The sequence below is a fragment of the Centruroides vittatus genome, unplaced genomic scaffold (genome assembly GCF_030686945.1).
Source record: "Centruroides vittatus isolate TY-2023 unplaced genomic scaffold, ASM3068694v2 contig_1202, whole genome shotgun sequence".
Classification (NCBI taxonomy): domain Eukaryota; kingdom Metazoa; phylum Arthropoda; class Arachnida; order Scorpiones; family Buthidae; genus Centruroides; species Centruroides vittatus.
The window spans coordinates 32,047-48,772 of NW_027120770.1; the positions used below are offsets into that span (position 1 = coordinate 32,047).

Below are 16,726 nucleotides of genomic sequence, written 5' to 3' on the forward strand. Positions count from 1 at the left end.
TACAAGCAGATAAAGTTATAGAGCGGCAACTGAGGATGGTCACAATTAAAGTATCGTTATTAAACGCTGTCTACAGAATTATTTAAGAGTTGAAATGCAACCGAATTTCGTAAGGTGACATTTCAGTACATATATAATTGAGGTTCCTCGGTTTAACGAAATATTCTTATCTCTAATTTTTCCATGTCTGTTCGCAGGCTTTCATCCATCTAACTCCGTCTTTGAGATTAAAATAGCAGCTATCCAGAGTACGCGGAAATTTATAGATGTATTGCTCAAATTCTGAAAATAATGATTATAATTGATCGTATGTGATGATTTAGACTTTAAAATAGAACACGTATTGAGTAGTATCTTTGCACGAATGACTCTCACTATTGTTCGATTGTTTTCCACAAACACTCTGTTGCAATAGTGTTATATTTTAGATCTGACCTTTTCATCACATGACGCGTTTATAGAGCGTTTAATGTGGATGCTTTAATTACTGTCCCCTTCCGTTTGATTTAAGACGTACAAAGACAGATAAAATGGCGTTAACTAAATTGGCTTATCTTAATTTTGTTATTACAATTAAACAGATTTGCGTGTATTTTACCTGATTAAGAAAAAACTTTCAACAAATACAAATGAATAAGAAGCAATTTCTGTTGGTATGTAATTCATTATTCTTGATAAGTTTATATATTTTTCTGCAAGTAAATTTAAAATAATATTTGAAAATTATTTATATATTAACGTTAAGTTTATATTTTAACACTACGTTAGATACAAGAATGTTCAGTCCGAATAATAACGTTACTGAAATGAAATTACATACGAAGAGTCACAAAGTTAAAGTTGAAAATTGAAAAGTGAAAATGTGTAAATTTTTATTTTCGAAGCTAAACATAATCAGAATAAGTATAATAGAAATATTAAAAACGAGCTGGACATTACTTTAGGCAGATATTACTGTAGTAATATCTGCCTAAAGTAATGTTTTCCAAAACAACTTTTTACGGGAAACTGGCTTGTATTTAGATGTTATAAACGAGAAAACTATTTCAAAAGGCCTACGTAGCCAAGAGGATAAACGACACTCTACATTAGTTCAATTGATTAATTACTCGGAAATTTGGTACACAGGGTACATAACGAGAATGTACACTAAAAAAGGATTTTTCGAAATTCCTCCTGCACGGAAAGTGCTAACAATGGAAAACAAGATTAAGCGACGTGCAAGATTTACGTCACAGAGAAAATAAATTTATTTGTTAACCTTAGAAATGTGTTTAGGAAGGAATTAAACCAAGTGCGAGTAGGAGGCAGTTTGCTACATCGTTTATATTTATACTACAATATAAGTTGGGCGTTTCCCGAGCAAAAAATAAAAACAAACATTAAAATTATTAAATTAATTCGTATTTCTAATCCTTATATTATATCATATTATAGTGTTTGACTTATATAACTACAAAGGTTATCTTACGTAACACATTGTTACACCAAGTGTCCAATCTAACACATTTTAAAATCTCCTTAAAGTTTCTACAGTAGGGAATAAAGAATTTTCAAAATGTATTAGATTGGGCACTCGGTGTGATAAACCCGTACACTACATAAGATAACTTTTGTACTTGTATGAATTAAACACTATAATATAAAAACATTAAACGAAAACCATATAAATGAAGAGTTTGGTTATTTCAGACTACCAAGGTCACGTTTATCGCGATACGTAAGTTTTGCAGACAGGTTACCACGTATCGTATTATGTAATTTTCTTAATACAATACAACTATACAGAAGGGTCCGATAGAAACGGGGGTTTTAAATCTCTGAGCCGAAAAATGTAGAAATCTTGAGGGTCATTAGAAAATGTCCCCCAAGAACCGATCGCCCTATTTTCCCTCTTTTATATATAACAGAGTCGGCAAAGTAAAAACTAAAATGGATTTAAGACGCATAAAACCAATTTCTTAATTAATTTCATGTATTGATATGAACGGTCAATCAAAATTCGGAGAAATATCAGTTTTGATCCACTTGTGTAAATGGCTGGACATTGTTTATGTATGGCTGGTAAGTCTGCAAATTAATACAAATGGAATATACATTTTACAAGTAGAAAACTTTTCATATGAAAGCATAACTATTTTTTCAAATAAGTTACTGTGAGAAGCCGGGGGATAGAGAGTCGAACTCTAAACTCTTTTAATGGCGACATCCACTCACATTTTCACTGGATGGCTAGCAGGGCAATGGATAAGTTGATAGGGATCCGTTCTCCGAATAATAACTGGTTGACAAGTTAACTAAATAATAAGTTCTATAGAAAGTAAAGCGACAGATACAATCATAGCTATGGGCTACTAGCTATAGAGGTCAATGACCTGGACGAAAAGAGGTCAATGACCTGGACATTCAACAATAAATTATCTGTGGAAGACCGAGGAAGTAAACATGTGCTCAGATCAAAAGATAGGTAATCCTTTGCGACTATAATTATGGAGGTTATAAATAGGGCTATAAGTATGTCCGCCTAACGTCGGGTATATGTGCATTGAGTGTGGAAATCCGATCAGGTGACCGTTTGTTTCGTAACGATGACTCAATCTGTATAATTATATAAACCTACTTGACCTGACTGACTGATTGATTCATCAGATTAAACCGCTGAACCTAAAGAGATGAAATTAGGTACACACGTGTGGTACGTCATGAAAACGCACACTAAGAGAAAATTTTTAGAAATTCACCCGCGGGAAATGAGAGAGAGCATTAAGTCTTAACCGGGAAAACGGTTTCTACTGTACTATTTCAGATGCGATTTTTTTGTTTCTGATGGTAATAACTTAATTTCCAAATGTACAATATTTACGTATTACGATTTTTTAACCAAATGTTCGAACCATTTAAATTGTAATTTGTTATTACATATTTGTTCGATTTTAGTGTGGCCGTCTAACCCTTTTGCCCTTGAGTAAATTATCATTTTCACGAAAATAAGTAGATAAATAGATGGTGTGGGGCTCTGGGCCAAACAAACCGAGAAAGAGTTACTTTTGGCGAAACCTCAAAGTAGGTGTTCTTTCTAAAAGCACGTCACTACGTAAAACTGCGGGTATTTCTATTCCTTTCCCTTTAGCTTTTTTTCCATTTGTCTTTATTGTAAGAAAGTTATTAGTATAAGCTGATCCGACTTTCGTTTGATTGTGGCGCGTGTGAGAATTATATTTATTTAGATTGTTATAAATCAAATAATTACTATCGTGTCTGAAGTAACGTCGTCCACGATTTAGTTTGTTAAATTTTTAAAAAAAATATTGTGATAGTGGCGAAAACACCAGAGGACGTCTTACCATTTTAACATGTTTGTCGCGAAGGCAGTCTCTAAAAGGGAAGGTCATCTCCGTAATTTTGGTAATTTTTGGTGGACTGCTGATTATGTGCAACGACAAAGGTTTTATGTTTGTGAATGCTCCGTATTTTTACATTTTATTATTTATTTAAATTTAGGGAGTTTCAGATTACGTCATTTATGTTTCAAAAAAAAAATTACACTCATTTACCGTATCTCGGAATCCCATAATATTTGAAACTTCAATTTAGGTGCATTAGCAGTCCATAGTTTGAAACAGACAAAAATCAGTAATTTTACCAAATTAGTAACAATTAATAATTGAGAACCTTCACGAAGTACCGAGGAAGGTTTATTTCTATTAAATTGCAAAATCCGAGCGGGTAAGTTGCGGCTAACAGCTAGTTGTTTATAGATTTCCTCTTTAAACTACGTTAATCATCAACTTTCTCACGTATCACAGTCGATCGTCATAACATATTTTTGTTATTTTCGCCGGTAGATGCATGTATTTTCCCGTCGTTACTCTGTGAAAAAAGAAGAAAGTTTCTAAAACTTCTCTTTTTGTTAAAAATTCATATAAAAACAGCCTCTGGTTAATGAAAATTTTAATACTATTCATACGAATTCTGAAAATTTTAAAATAGTATAAACAATACACATACACGTAATTCATATTATTTTAAACATATATTTAAAAAGTGAATAATTATAAGCATTAAAGTAATTTATTTACTTTTAAATACTTTAATAGTTCGTATACAATATATATATATATATATTTGTCTTTCTCTGTAGGAAAAATGAAAATTTCTAAATATTCGTTATTAGTATGAAGCTAGAACAAATGAGTACATTTTAATGTGTGTCAATATAAGTACTTAAAACATCGGGTACAAACATTTCAATATAATCAATAACCTGCTTTTTATAATTTGTGCATATCAATCGGATCGAAGTCGCGTACTTATGGTTGTTAATTGGCAATTTTCGACTGGAGCTTTCTTCCTTGAACTTGAACGTAACAATTTCACAGCCAGATATTCGAGAGGCGCTTGGATAAAGATATAATAGAAAAACGATACAATCAGCGAAAGCAACAACACAAGTGCGAACAGCATCCACTGAAAAAAAAAAAAAATAATGTTAACAATACAATCTCTAAATTGTCGTTTGCTTCTTTAAATGCTGTTATTGCTTTTTTGTTGCGAAAAAATAGTTAATAAACTTGATATATGTTGAAGTATACGACTTACAAATCTGAATAACATATAATACACTGTCGTAATACTGACTTTAATTATTCTCTTACAAAGATTAAGTTAGATATTTATGACAGCTTATTTATTATTATATATTTGCTAATTGTGTTAACAGCTTTAAAAAGTTGTTCTAGAAAAACATTATTAACCCTTCGTCACGCGCGCGCTCAGTCAAATCGAAATCACGCGCGCTATTTTTTATATATTAGAATAATTTCTATAACACTAAAAATAATGTTAAGTCTGAAACTTTTACTGCTATAATTAAAAAATATACAAATAAACCTGGCATACCAAATTTAGTTCAGTAAAAGTTGTAGCCTTTCTAAGCTGAGCGTAAATATAAAGTATAATTAAAGAATGAAGCAAGTAAACCCACGCATTCAAACGATCAAAAATAGTGAAGATTTTCATAGACAAAAATCTGTTAACAACACCTGAAAATAAAAAATATGTCTGACAGAAGTAACAGTTGACATGTTTACATAATGCAGAAATAACAATGAGTTTAGAAATAGTTTTCACAATGAACTGTATTTACGTAAATAAATCAAGAAACACGACGTAGATGAATTTCGTTCAGAATAAAATGAAATGATTCATGCATATCGAAATATTATAGCCAATTGGTTCTTTTAAGCAGCAGTACAATAAATTACTTCTTCAAACGACAATTTTCGTGATTGAATTTAAAAAAGATAAATACAGTTTTGTGTATTTTTATGTTTAAAAAAATACTCTTTTAAATGTATACAACAGAGAATAAAAGAAAAACTCGAGCAAAAGAGTTATGTTTAAAAAAATATAAAGCTGTGCAATCGACGTACCTCCATATCCAGTTATACAAGCTACACATGTCCACGAAAGTCCAATTATCCACATAAACGGCGACAAAGCTACGTGAATAAAAACAAAGGATTTGTTTGGAGACACTTCAGTTATCTGTTTGTGCAATCCAAAAGTAGAATACATCAATAAAGACGAGAAAATGATCCAAAAGATTACACGGTAAATCTGGAAAATACAATTTTTTAAAAATTAAATGTAATATACATTAATAATATGATATATTAAAAATACAGAATAAAGAATAGTTTAACAAATGAATTAGTTTTTTCAATATTGAACGCAGCGATGATCACTTACAGTCGTTTAATATATTTCTCGAAAATCTATCAAAGAAAAAAATAGTAGACGTCAATATCCGACTGTTGGTAGGTCTAAGAAAGCATTTATTCCGAATCCCAAGACTATATAATTGCCATCAAGCGGGCCACTGTTAATACCAAATTCCAGAAGTCGAAAATAGTAGGTCTTAATAATTCTAAATAGCCTCTTACGAACCCGAACGTAAACTACTAATATTGATCGTTTTCAGGAATGTCACTGTCTTTAAGAAGGTTTTAGGGTTATATATTTTAATACAAAAATTTAAATTTATTGTTGTATTTAAAATATATATTTAGTTATAATTTGATTACAAGATAATTAATGATGACATTATTAAAGAAGTAAAATTATAGTTTAGTACACTAGAGCGTTGTTTATCCGGAAGCTTTCCAGTGATTAAATAATAACAAATATTCTGAATTTTAACATTATAACTTGTGACTGTTTGTCTATAATATGATTTACGTTACGATACGTGTAATGCGTAACAAAAATGTAAGAAATTGACTTACTTTTTTAATCTTCAGCTGCAGTTTGTTTGACAGAATATTTCCAATTAATAAACCCGTGCAATAGGAACAGAGGTGCGAGTAGTACGGTCTTCGATAGTTATTAGCTATATAAGACAAGTATTTTCTGTAAAGAAAATTTATAACATTATTATTTCTTGCTAATCACATTATAATGTATGAATTCTTATTTTTATTTAAACTTTTTAACAAACTAAAAAAAATAATTTGTGGCCTCACAAAGTTGTTTTTATAATTTATATACGAACCTGATTGATACAGAAATCCATTAAGTATAATACGTAATAATTATTTTATATAAATTAACAAACGTACATAAGAATATCAATGTGCTTTAAATAGATTTATTACGTTCCCGCATATTGCTACAGTTAGGTTTAGCTATGTAAGTAAACGAAAATATAAAATAGTTTATTATAATTATTAAATATTACTAAAAACATACTCCTTGTCATAAGAGTATCCAATAAAAATGAAGTTGTCTGTCGTCACCATGTAAGTCACGTGTGAGGTAATGCCAACAATGACTAACATAATTATTACAAATAGTCCTTGTTTTGGCCATCTGATGTAAAAATATATACAAATATTATCAGTAAAATCGTAATAATAAATTAATAAAATGCTTCCAATTTATCTACAGTATCGGAAAAACAAAACACTTCGATATTATTAAATAATTCTTAGTGATAAATTAAGCCGAAACATACAAAATAATTAATATTTTATATCAAAAAAATGTTTTTAGCCATTATTACCTGTAAACTCGCTGATAAAGGACTAACAGATTGGTCTCTCATTAGCGTGTAAAGTGTGTACAGCTGAAACGAGTAAAAAATATTGTTTTTTCTGGATAGGTTTCTTAAATTTGCGGAACCCAAACATTAGTATAATAAGTCCTACTAATACGATATGTCCTAGTAGACATTTACATAATAAATTGTATGAATAAGGAGACAGAGGAATATGAATTTATTATGCTCTTACTTCTTGTGTACTTGTTCATTATGCTCTAGTGTAATTACAGCCGAGAAGAATCTTTTTGTTTTATAGAAGTTTTATTTTGGACAGGTTTAATTGTGCATTAAATTACTGGTGTACATTTTTATTCTGTTACGAATTTTTATAATCCGAGATTTAACATGATTTTTTTGAAAAATATCCTTAAAGTTGTAACGTAATTATAAGACCTGTGTTCAATTGAAATAAACGAAGCCATCTTTAATTTTAATTATTTTGCAAATAATTCTTGTAATCACTGTTTGATTAATAATTTTAATTTAATAGTAACACTAAATAATCATATAAGTAATTTATCTCTTTACCTATCACACAGAAATGACAATGGTGCTGCAATAATCGTTAATTGCATCAAAACACTCATAAACCATAAATGAGACAAAAACTGCAATTTCAAAAAATACGTAGATTAAAAGTAGAATAATAATATTTATTCAAATAAAAATTAAAACAATTACGTTATATGGATAATCGATATAAGGGTGAATATGAATTGTAAATTCCCACCAATGTCGTTCTGCAAATTCAGCGTGACGTTTAACCTCTTCCCAATGTGGGCCATCGCCCAAAAGAGGTAAAATAATCGCCGTGGCCATAACACAAAGAACTGGTAGAGTTAACCTGAAAAAAGTTCGTAGGTAAAAGCTTCTTTTATGCAAAAGTTTAATGTAAGTTATTATACCTGATAGCTCTGTTCATCACGAATTGCACATATTGCATCTTTGAATGTGCTTTTTGTTTCCGTGTGTAAAACGTCAGTAATCCACTAAATAGAAAAGAAATGTGGATAATTTTATCAGCAGTTTTATTATACAACAATTTATAACATCGTAATTTAAATTTACTCTAATCGCAACTACCATTATAAAGATCATTGTAATTACAAGCAGATAAAGTTATAGAGCGGCAACTAAGAATGGTCACAATTAAAGTATCGTTATTAAACGCTGTCTATAAAATTATTTAAAAGTTGAAATTCAACCGAATTTCGTAAGGTGACATTTCAGTACATATAAAATTGGGGTTCCTTGGTTTAACGAAATATTCTTATCTCTAATCTTTCCATGTCTGTTCTCGGCTTTCATCCATCTAACTCCGTCTTTGAGATTAAAATAGCAGCTATCCGTAGTACGAGGAAATTTATAGATGTATTGCTCAAATTCTGAAAATAATGATTATAATTGATCGTATGTGATGATTTAGACTTTAAAATAGAACATGTATTGAGTATTATCTTTGCACGAATGACTCTCACTATTGTTCGAAGTTTTTCCACAAACACTCTGTTGCAATAGTGTTATATTTTAGATCTGACCTTTTCATCACATGACGCGTTTATAGAGCGTTTAATGTGGATGCTTTAATTACTGTCCCCTTCCGTTTGATTTAAGACGTACAAAGACAGATAAAATGGCGTTAACTAAATTGGCTTATCTTAATTTTTGTTATTACAATTAAACAGTTTTGCGTGTATTTTACCTGATTAAGAAAAAACTTTCAATAAATACAAATGAATAAGAAGCAATTTCTATTGGTATGTAATTCATTATTCTTGATAAGTTTATATATTTTTCTGCAAGTAAATTTAAAATAATATTTGAAAATTATTTATATATTAACGTTAAGTTTATATTTTAACACTACGTTAGACACAAGAATGTTCAGTCCGAATAATAACGTTACTGAAATGAAATTACATACGAAGAGTCACAAAGTTAAAGTTGAAAATTTAAAAGTAAAAATGTGTGAAATTTTTATTTTTGAATTTAAAAATAATCAAAAATAAGTATAATAGAAATATTAAAAACGTAGCTGAACATTACTTTAGGCAGATATTACTGTAGTAATATCTGCCTAAAGTAATGTCTTCCAAGACAACTTTTTACGGGAAACTGACTTGTATTTAGATGTTATAAACGTGAAAACTATCCCAAAGGCCTACGTAGCCGAGAGGATAAACACCACTTTACACTGGTTCAATTGTTTAATTTACTCGGCCACTTGTGGAAGAAAATAAATGCCTCAGCCACTTTTCGAACCTATTAGCTTTTAAGTCTCTTTATAGACAATGTCATAAAATATAATTGTGACGTTAGCTTGTCTAGTAGAGTATATTACGAAAGTTATATATATATACAAACGTATTGTTATCACCAGACATAATTACCCGAAACGGTCGGTATTATTCTGAAATCTGTCATAACGTGACCAAATATAACGCAATTTATTAGTAAAACTTTGATTCCACTTAGCGCTTTTGTATTCTCGTAAATGTTGCTGGAAAACAGTTTACTTGTAGTGCTGAGTGCGGATAACGAAACGACAACGTCAAATATTTTTCCTATGAATATCAAGTGTTAAATTATTAAATAATAATAAAACATATATAAACTATCTGCTGTGTAAGTTACAAAAATAAACACGTGTTACTTTACAATACTTCTGTAACTGACTGACTTACCATTTATCTGTTCTTTGTTAACTATTTGTGATTTCGACAGAGCGTGAACGGTTGTTGCTAAGATTACAGAAATGATTAAAGTGCCGAACACGGCTCTGAAACAGAAAAAAATTTTATGTATTATTTTGGTGCACTTATTTAAAGAATGAGATATTATTTTTCAATAACAATTAAAAGCATAGAAAATCTAAAAGGACCTATAACTTTTAATGAATTAATAGATTGTAGTCATATACAGAAACATAATTACAGTAATTATGTTAGGAAATATTTATGTATAGTACTTGTAAAGTGTGCAAAATTCTTACAGTTGTTTATCATTTTAATTTTGTTAATAAACCATTTACACTATTTAATTAAAAATATATGTTTTTCTTCTCCAATACGTAGTTGCTTGTGCCTGCACATTATACTTTTAACAATATAGTCGTGCTGATCGTCTGTCTTACATTTTTCGGGTGAATATTTCTAGATTAAAATATAACGACTTTCAATTTGCATCGTAGGTTTATGTATAGTTTATCGAACTCTACTGTTGCTACTGTTTCGGATCCACTGTTAATCTGTTTTCGAGATTAAGAAAAGTCGAACGGATAGACAGCCGACTGGATAAATTTCAGTGAGAATTTGTAGCGATGCAACTTTGTTGCCGAATAATTAAAACGCGAATAGAAAAAGTAACTTACAAACAAATCAGTTGAGATATTGAATATTCTTTCTTCTCTTCTTTCGTTTTACAGAATTCGACTTCAATCTTTAGAGGTTTTCTTATTACTTAAAAGAACAGCATAAAGTTAAACTATTAAAACTAATTGTCAAATATATTCTATATTAATTATCAGGTAATAATTTATATTTTTATAACGTTATAATAAAAAAATCTTTGAATTATGAAATTACGGTAAACAATAAAATATTTAAATGTTTATAACGTTTTACTGCAGAAAACTTACTCCAATTTCCAATATTTTCCAAGTCGTTTTCACTACAGGAATCTGGAATACAAACATCTAAACGCAAATCCTTTGACACGCTTAGGAATTGAGATATAGAAAAAGGTTTCTGGAAATTACAAGAATTGCCATTAATTTTTATGTTTTTCAACAACATTGTTTTCGTTTTGTTTTCTGATATTTTTCATAAGTCTGTGTGCTAACAGTAATAAAGTAATGAGTGTTATTTACAGCAGAGCATGTTTGTATCATTTATATGTACATATGAATACATATAAAGGTTCACGATTTTACCTTTAGTTACCTTATGTATTAGAAGTTGACATAAAAAACCAAATATTTGCCATTTTACACACCAATAAATCGCCGAATAACATTCTGTTTTTACTGTCTTAATTAGATATCGTCGTAAATCACATAAAAACTATTTTATTAAAAATTATACTGTACTAACGCTGCTTATAAACGTATATAATACTACAAGGTAATCATTAACTTAATACGCGATTATTGACAGAATATAGACATGCTGTACTTGAATCATATATAACACTGATATTTAATATTTAAATTGAATAATTACAGCATTTTATTAACCGAAATATTTAAGGTATACAGAAGACAATCAAGGTCCATTAACACCAAAAATCTTATTGAAAAATCTTACATGTATCATGTGTAATTCGTTTTACTAAGTTATTTTCAATTTGCTGTTATCTTATTGTGATACATGACGTACGCATACGAATAAATAGCAATACAAGAGCGGTTGTCTTGTGCATGACGAAGAGCAGAGAAAATGTGTATTTCAGCCGAATAGGCAATGTCTGATACAAGTGAAAGAGCTTGTAGCAATATCTTGTAGCATTGTTTAAAAGAATGGCGGTAGGAATGATAAAATTAAAAAGAGCAAATGCTGAAAAGAAATTAATGTTATTAATAAATTTCTACAAACAAGAAAAATTAGAATGACAATATACAAAGTTGTCGTTGTTGTAAAATAACATGGCTGTAGCGTTGAACAGAGAGAAGTGTCATTTCTCTATATACAAGGACTAAGTTTATTGATTTTTTATTTAATTTTAGTGCAGCTTAACACATAATTTATTGGTACTTTTACGTTGCTAAATATCTTAACAGCCTGTCTAGACCCGTCTCAAAATCTCTGTTTATGTAGGGTAGTGCTTTGACCCGTTGTTACATTTGAAATAAAAAAAAATTTCGAACAAAGTTACGCTATCAAGTGAGGAAACTAAAAATGTCTGCAACCGAGACATCTATGGCTTCAACCGAAGTTTACGGAGATGCAAGTTTACCTAGAAACAAGGCGTTTACTTGGCACAAAGATCCAGGGTAAAGACAATGCTTATTGTTTCATTCGACGGCCGTGAAATTCTGAACAAAGAATATTTTGCTCCAGGACAGACAGCTAATCAGGTCTTCTACAAAGATGTCTTGAAGCGATTTAAAAATGGGTCAATTGCAAAAGATTGGGTGCTGCAAAACAATAATGCTGTTATGAAATGTAAGTTGAGAGATCATTATTTCGTGACAGTGGAAAACTTTTTATGTAACGTGTATGTATGTATGTATTGTGCAAAAAGTAGATTTCCTTGTTATTTTCTGTTAGTCATATCAAAAACTTGTATTTTATTTTGTCGTGGATGATACAGTTATTGTTATACAAACATCTTTTGTTACTAATTACAATGTACTGTACTTTGTTACTGTAATTAGTGTTCAGGAGTTCCAAGTATTGCTGTAAACTCGATAAAAGAATGTACCTTTTACTGAAGAGAGATGGACAAAAACTCCATTTTGAAATGCATTGAAATAAATTATCTGAAAATTAAATACTCTTCTAAGTAATTCTTTAACTCGAAAGACGTTATATTTTTATTATTATTATTAAAATGTCTACTATGACAGATCGTATTACTATTGTAAATTGTGTAGAGGTAAAACTGGAAACAATAAAGATTTTTCCTGGTTTTTCTGAATACGTTTTCTCATTCTGCAAAACTTGGACACCGGTATAATAAGTCCTAGTAATACGATCTGTCCTAGTAGACATTTAAATAATTAAATTTTGTAATAAAGACACTAAGGCCTAAGAATAAATACGTCATGTTTCCGTTTATTCGTACAAAAACCCTCTTTTAAGTGGTTATAAAAGTGAATTACAGTATATTGTTTAGACTCGCAAATTATAACTTAAAGTATAGGCTACAGTCAACCTCCGACTTATTACAGCGCTTCTTAGAAAAGTCGAAAGTTTAGTGTGAGTAATTTCTTATCGAAGATAATAAAAATTAACAATAGATATTAAAATATGGCAGGAAGTTTGCATTATTTCCTAACTACAATAGTTTTTTAAAAATGGTCACTACATTAAACATTGATTTGAAATTCAATATACCTGAGAAACTTCACTGTATTGTACCGAGTTACGTATTGCACATGCTAACTTGATTATTTTTATCGATAAAAAATAACATATAAAATTATCGTTAAATACTCACATATAGATTTTTCAATAATTGAACGATTGTGATGTCGGATGAAGAAACCATCCGTATTGTTTCCTGTCGTAACTTTGGAAATTTGATAAGAACTGAACAGAATTTGCCTCTGATGACTTTATTTTCCATGGTTTCGATGTCAAGGCATTGATCGTAATCACCTTGAATCCACAATGTTCCCCGTAAAAATCCCGACGGAGGTTTACCGATAGAATCCAATACTGAAACAACGAACACAACTTTAAACATTAAAAATTATATGTATAGAGACGAGTTGCTTAACTTTCCTGCCAATATTTAATACTAAAATCATCTGTTATAATATTTTATTTCAAAACTGTGAATGCTAATGACAGGTAGAATGTTCATTCACTCCAACATTGTTCTAGATATGACACACCAATTCCCTTTAGCATCCAAAATTTACGAACGCCAACTTACCTAAAAGGCAAAGCTCTTTACAAAATTTCGGAATATTTCAGCAAAAAGCACAAGTTATTAAGCTTCAAAGAGGATTAAAAAAATCGTGCTATTTTACATATACAGCCGACTCTTGATAATTCGACGCTTTTGTAAGCTGACATGCTCAGTAGTCCGACGCCCCTGTCGTCAAGGTCACCGTAGTCCTTGTCCGATTACGTGTATGCTTGCTTCACGGAAGGATGTGGCGACACGAATCTTTCACCCAATTCTTACATGATGACATACATTTCTTTGTTATCCGTGAGCAGTTCTGTACGTACTGCATTATTTACGCCTGTACATACTGTATGTGCATTTATTGGCTTCTATATTTTTTTTTTATAAACATGTTTTCGTTAACCGAAATGGGTGTTTCATTTTCATATTAACTTAGGCAGCATTTTACTCATAAAATGTTGGAATATTGCAGGCTACTGCTAACAGAACAATGCTAAATATGTAATCACTTTTGGTAATCCGGACCCTTAAGGTAATCCGACACTCTTTTGGTTTTATAGCTGTCGGATTATAAAGGGTCAGCTGTACTATACATTAACATACAGACCTAGAGTAAAAAAAATTCTTGAACTGTTTTGCATTTTTCGATGTTTTCAGGGGGATTTTACGTGATACAAATAACAGCGTTTACTAATTATAATAATAAGCATTTTTGTTTATTTTAATAATATATTTTCTTTCAATAAAAAGTTCGAAGTTTTATAATATTTTAAACACTATATACGTATTTCATATCGAGCAGAGATCATTAAATAGTATTAGTATGGAATGGTTAGTATTATTATGCCGATAATACTCGGTTATTATTTCTTCCTAAAAACGGCTTATAAAAATAAAAATGTGCAAAATACTGTATTATTATTATTATTTCGCTTTATTCGAAGCATTTGCACGCTTTCTTGCGAACTAGGGTACATCGTTTGCAGCGGCTCGATTCTTAACTGTCAAAAGTTCTCAACCTGCATTAATGAGAAAAATGCCTACTCGGTCTCATAGGGTCGACATCAGTAGCGAATCAGCTGATTCCTTTAACTCGAACAACATTACGCGTGACGTTATTCCTTAGTCTATTCTTACCGTAGACAAATTACTGAGGATACGTGAAAATTCGTACTGTTTACACTACGTTTTTTAGAAGAATATAGCGAAATTGAGGTCGAAGTTTTCAACGCAAAAACGTGTACGTCGGACGTTCGGCGCCGCTTTCCTGTAAGCCTAAAAGTTTGGTAATGGCCTACGGAATGTCGAGCATGATTCCACTGACATTCCAAAGGCTGTTGCCAAACTTATATAACTAATATAAAAATAATAATAAAAGATTCAAAAGTGAGTTGAATAATCACGTTTAAGTTTAATTAAATGTAACATAGAGCAAAGCTTCAACGATGATTTTACAGAAATATTATTAACATACTCGCTAAATTAAATAGACTAATTTAGAAATTTATAATATAAACATCAAGAGATGTAGTTTTGCTGTAGACCAAGAGTTTCCTTTTATCTTAAGAAGCATCATTTACATTCTGTAATATGTAGCATAAGCAAACAGTAATATTAAAACGTAAGTGTAATTACTAATTTTTTAAGTCATACTCACAGCTGAAGGTCCAATCCTTCATTTTCATGAAATCTTTCACGAATCGCATTAAACCACTCATACACGAAGAAGATAACGTCACCTCTTCGGACATCTTCAACACGTAAGGTAAATTGGACTTGACTACGGATCTTATTAATGTTTTCATTTTTCCATCCATGTCTTTAATAAAACGTAAAGCGTCTTCATTTTCGTCTGCTGGTTGTGTTTCGTGGTCACGTGATTCGTTTGTGGGTAACAAATGTCCTGGAACCACTAACGAAAACAGTAAGACGAAAAGTGGAGAAACTATGCTGATCGTCATTTCGTCGCCGTCGAGTATTGTTTAATTAAACATATACTGTCGTAAAACACCAGGAAACTATAGGAAAAATTTTAGTGATGTCGACTATTGATAAGGAGAATGATTCATCGCTTTCAGATACATTTTTTCATTGAAAAACTATTATATTGATAAGTAATTAAAAGTGTATAGATTTCAAAATGTTTATAATACTTATTAAAGACATTAGTCTATAAAATCTAAGCATGTTATTATTACTATTCGGCATTTTATCACTGTTTTTTGCCAAGATATTAATTTATTACGCTTATTTTCTTCATAAAAATGCAATTAAACAAACTATAAATAAAATCTTACTATAATATTATAAATTGAAAAGCCAAGCCATTACAGGGATTAAATTAATGACACCGAATATGGAATAGTTCTATTGTTTGGTTTATCAAATATGATCAGTTCAGCATGTACAAAAAGTCTTATCGAAATCTGAAAAAATTATATTTTTAATTGAATCAACTTCTTGGAATATCATGTAAATCCATTGTCTTTTTCTTCACTTTTACCTTTAATCTATATATATAAAAAACGAATGTATGTCTGTGTGTGTGTGTGTGTGTGTGTGTGTTTGTCCTTCATGCATTACCACACCATTTATCCGATTGCCATGAAACTTTGGGAAGTTGTTTAATACATTCCCACGAAGGTTTGTGGCATATGTGAAGATCACCATTTCCCCCCTTTCAAAAATATATTTATATATGGATTAAGGCTTTTATGTCCAACAGATGGCGCTAACTTCCGACGACCTAAGTTTGCTTTTCTGTAAGGCATTATGCTTTTCAGTGAGAATGGACCTAAGCAGATCATTTTCTACCTATCTATATAAATAAAATACAACGTTTGTTTGTTCCTACCGATTCCTTTGAAATTTTGACACAACGTTGCATTCGAATATGCACGTGTTTTTATATAATATACATGTCGAAATTCCCCTACGGGGGGAGATGGACGGGATTAAAGCTTACCGCGAAGAACTCCGCTTCTATTTATACTATTTTACATGCGGTTTTTGCGTTTTAATTGCGTTTTAATAGGTGACGTCAAC

The 16,726-nt window shown here is 30.5% G+C and overlaps 1 protein-coding gene across 1 annotated transcript; it reads right to left on the minus strand.

Annotated features, from left to right (window-relative positions):
* Positions 1-4,049: 4,049 nt before the first annotated feature.
* LOC136985105 (nose resistant to fluoxetine protein 6-like) lies at positions 4,050-15,684 on the minus strand. Its single transcript, XM_067282316.1, has 15 exons — positions 15,339-15,684; positions 13,262-13,482; positions 10,740-10,848; positions 10,473-10,560; positions 9,787-9,881; positions 9,493-9,666; positions 8,805-8,898; positions 8,008-8,091; positions 7,784-7,946; positions 7,631-7,710; positions 6,751-6,870; positions 6,288-6,411; positions 5,433-5,619; positions 4,900-5,042; positions 4,050-4,467 (listed from the first exon to the last, which is right to left on the minus strand). Exons 1-15 carry the CDS (start codon positions 15,640-15,642, stop codon positions 4,288-4,290), a joined length of 2,166 nt encoding a protein of 721 aa, XP_067138417.1. The 5' UTR covers positions 15,643-15,684; the 3' UTR covers positions 4,050-4,287.
* Positions 15,685-16,726: the final 1,042 nt, after the last annotated feature.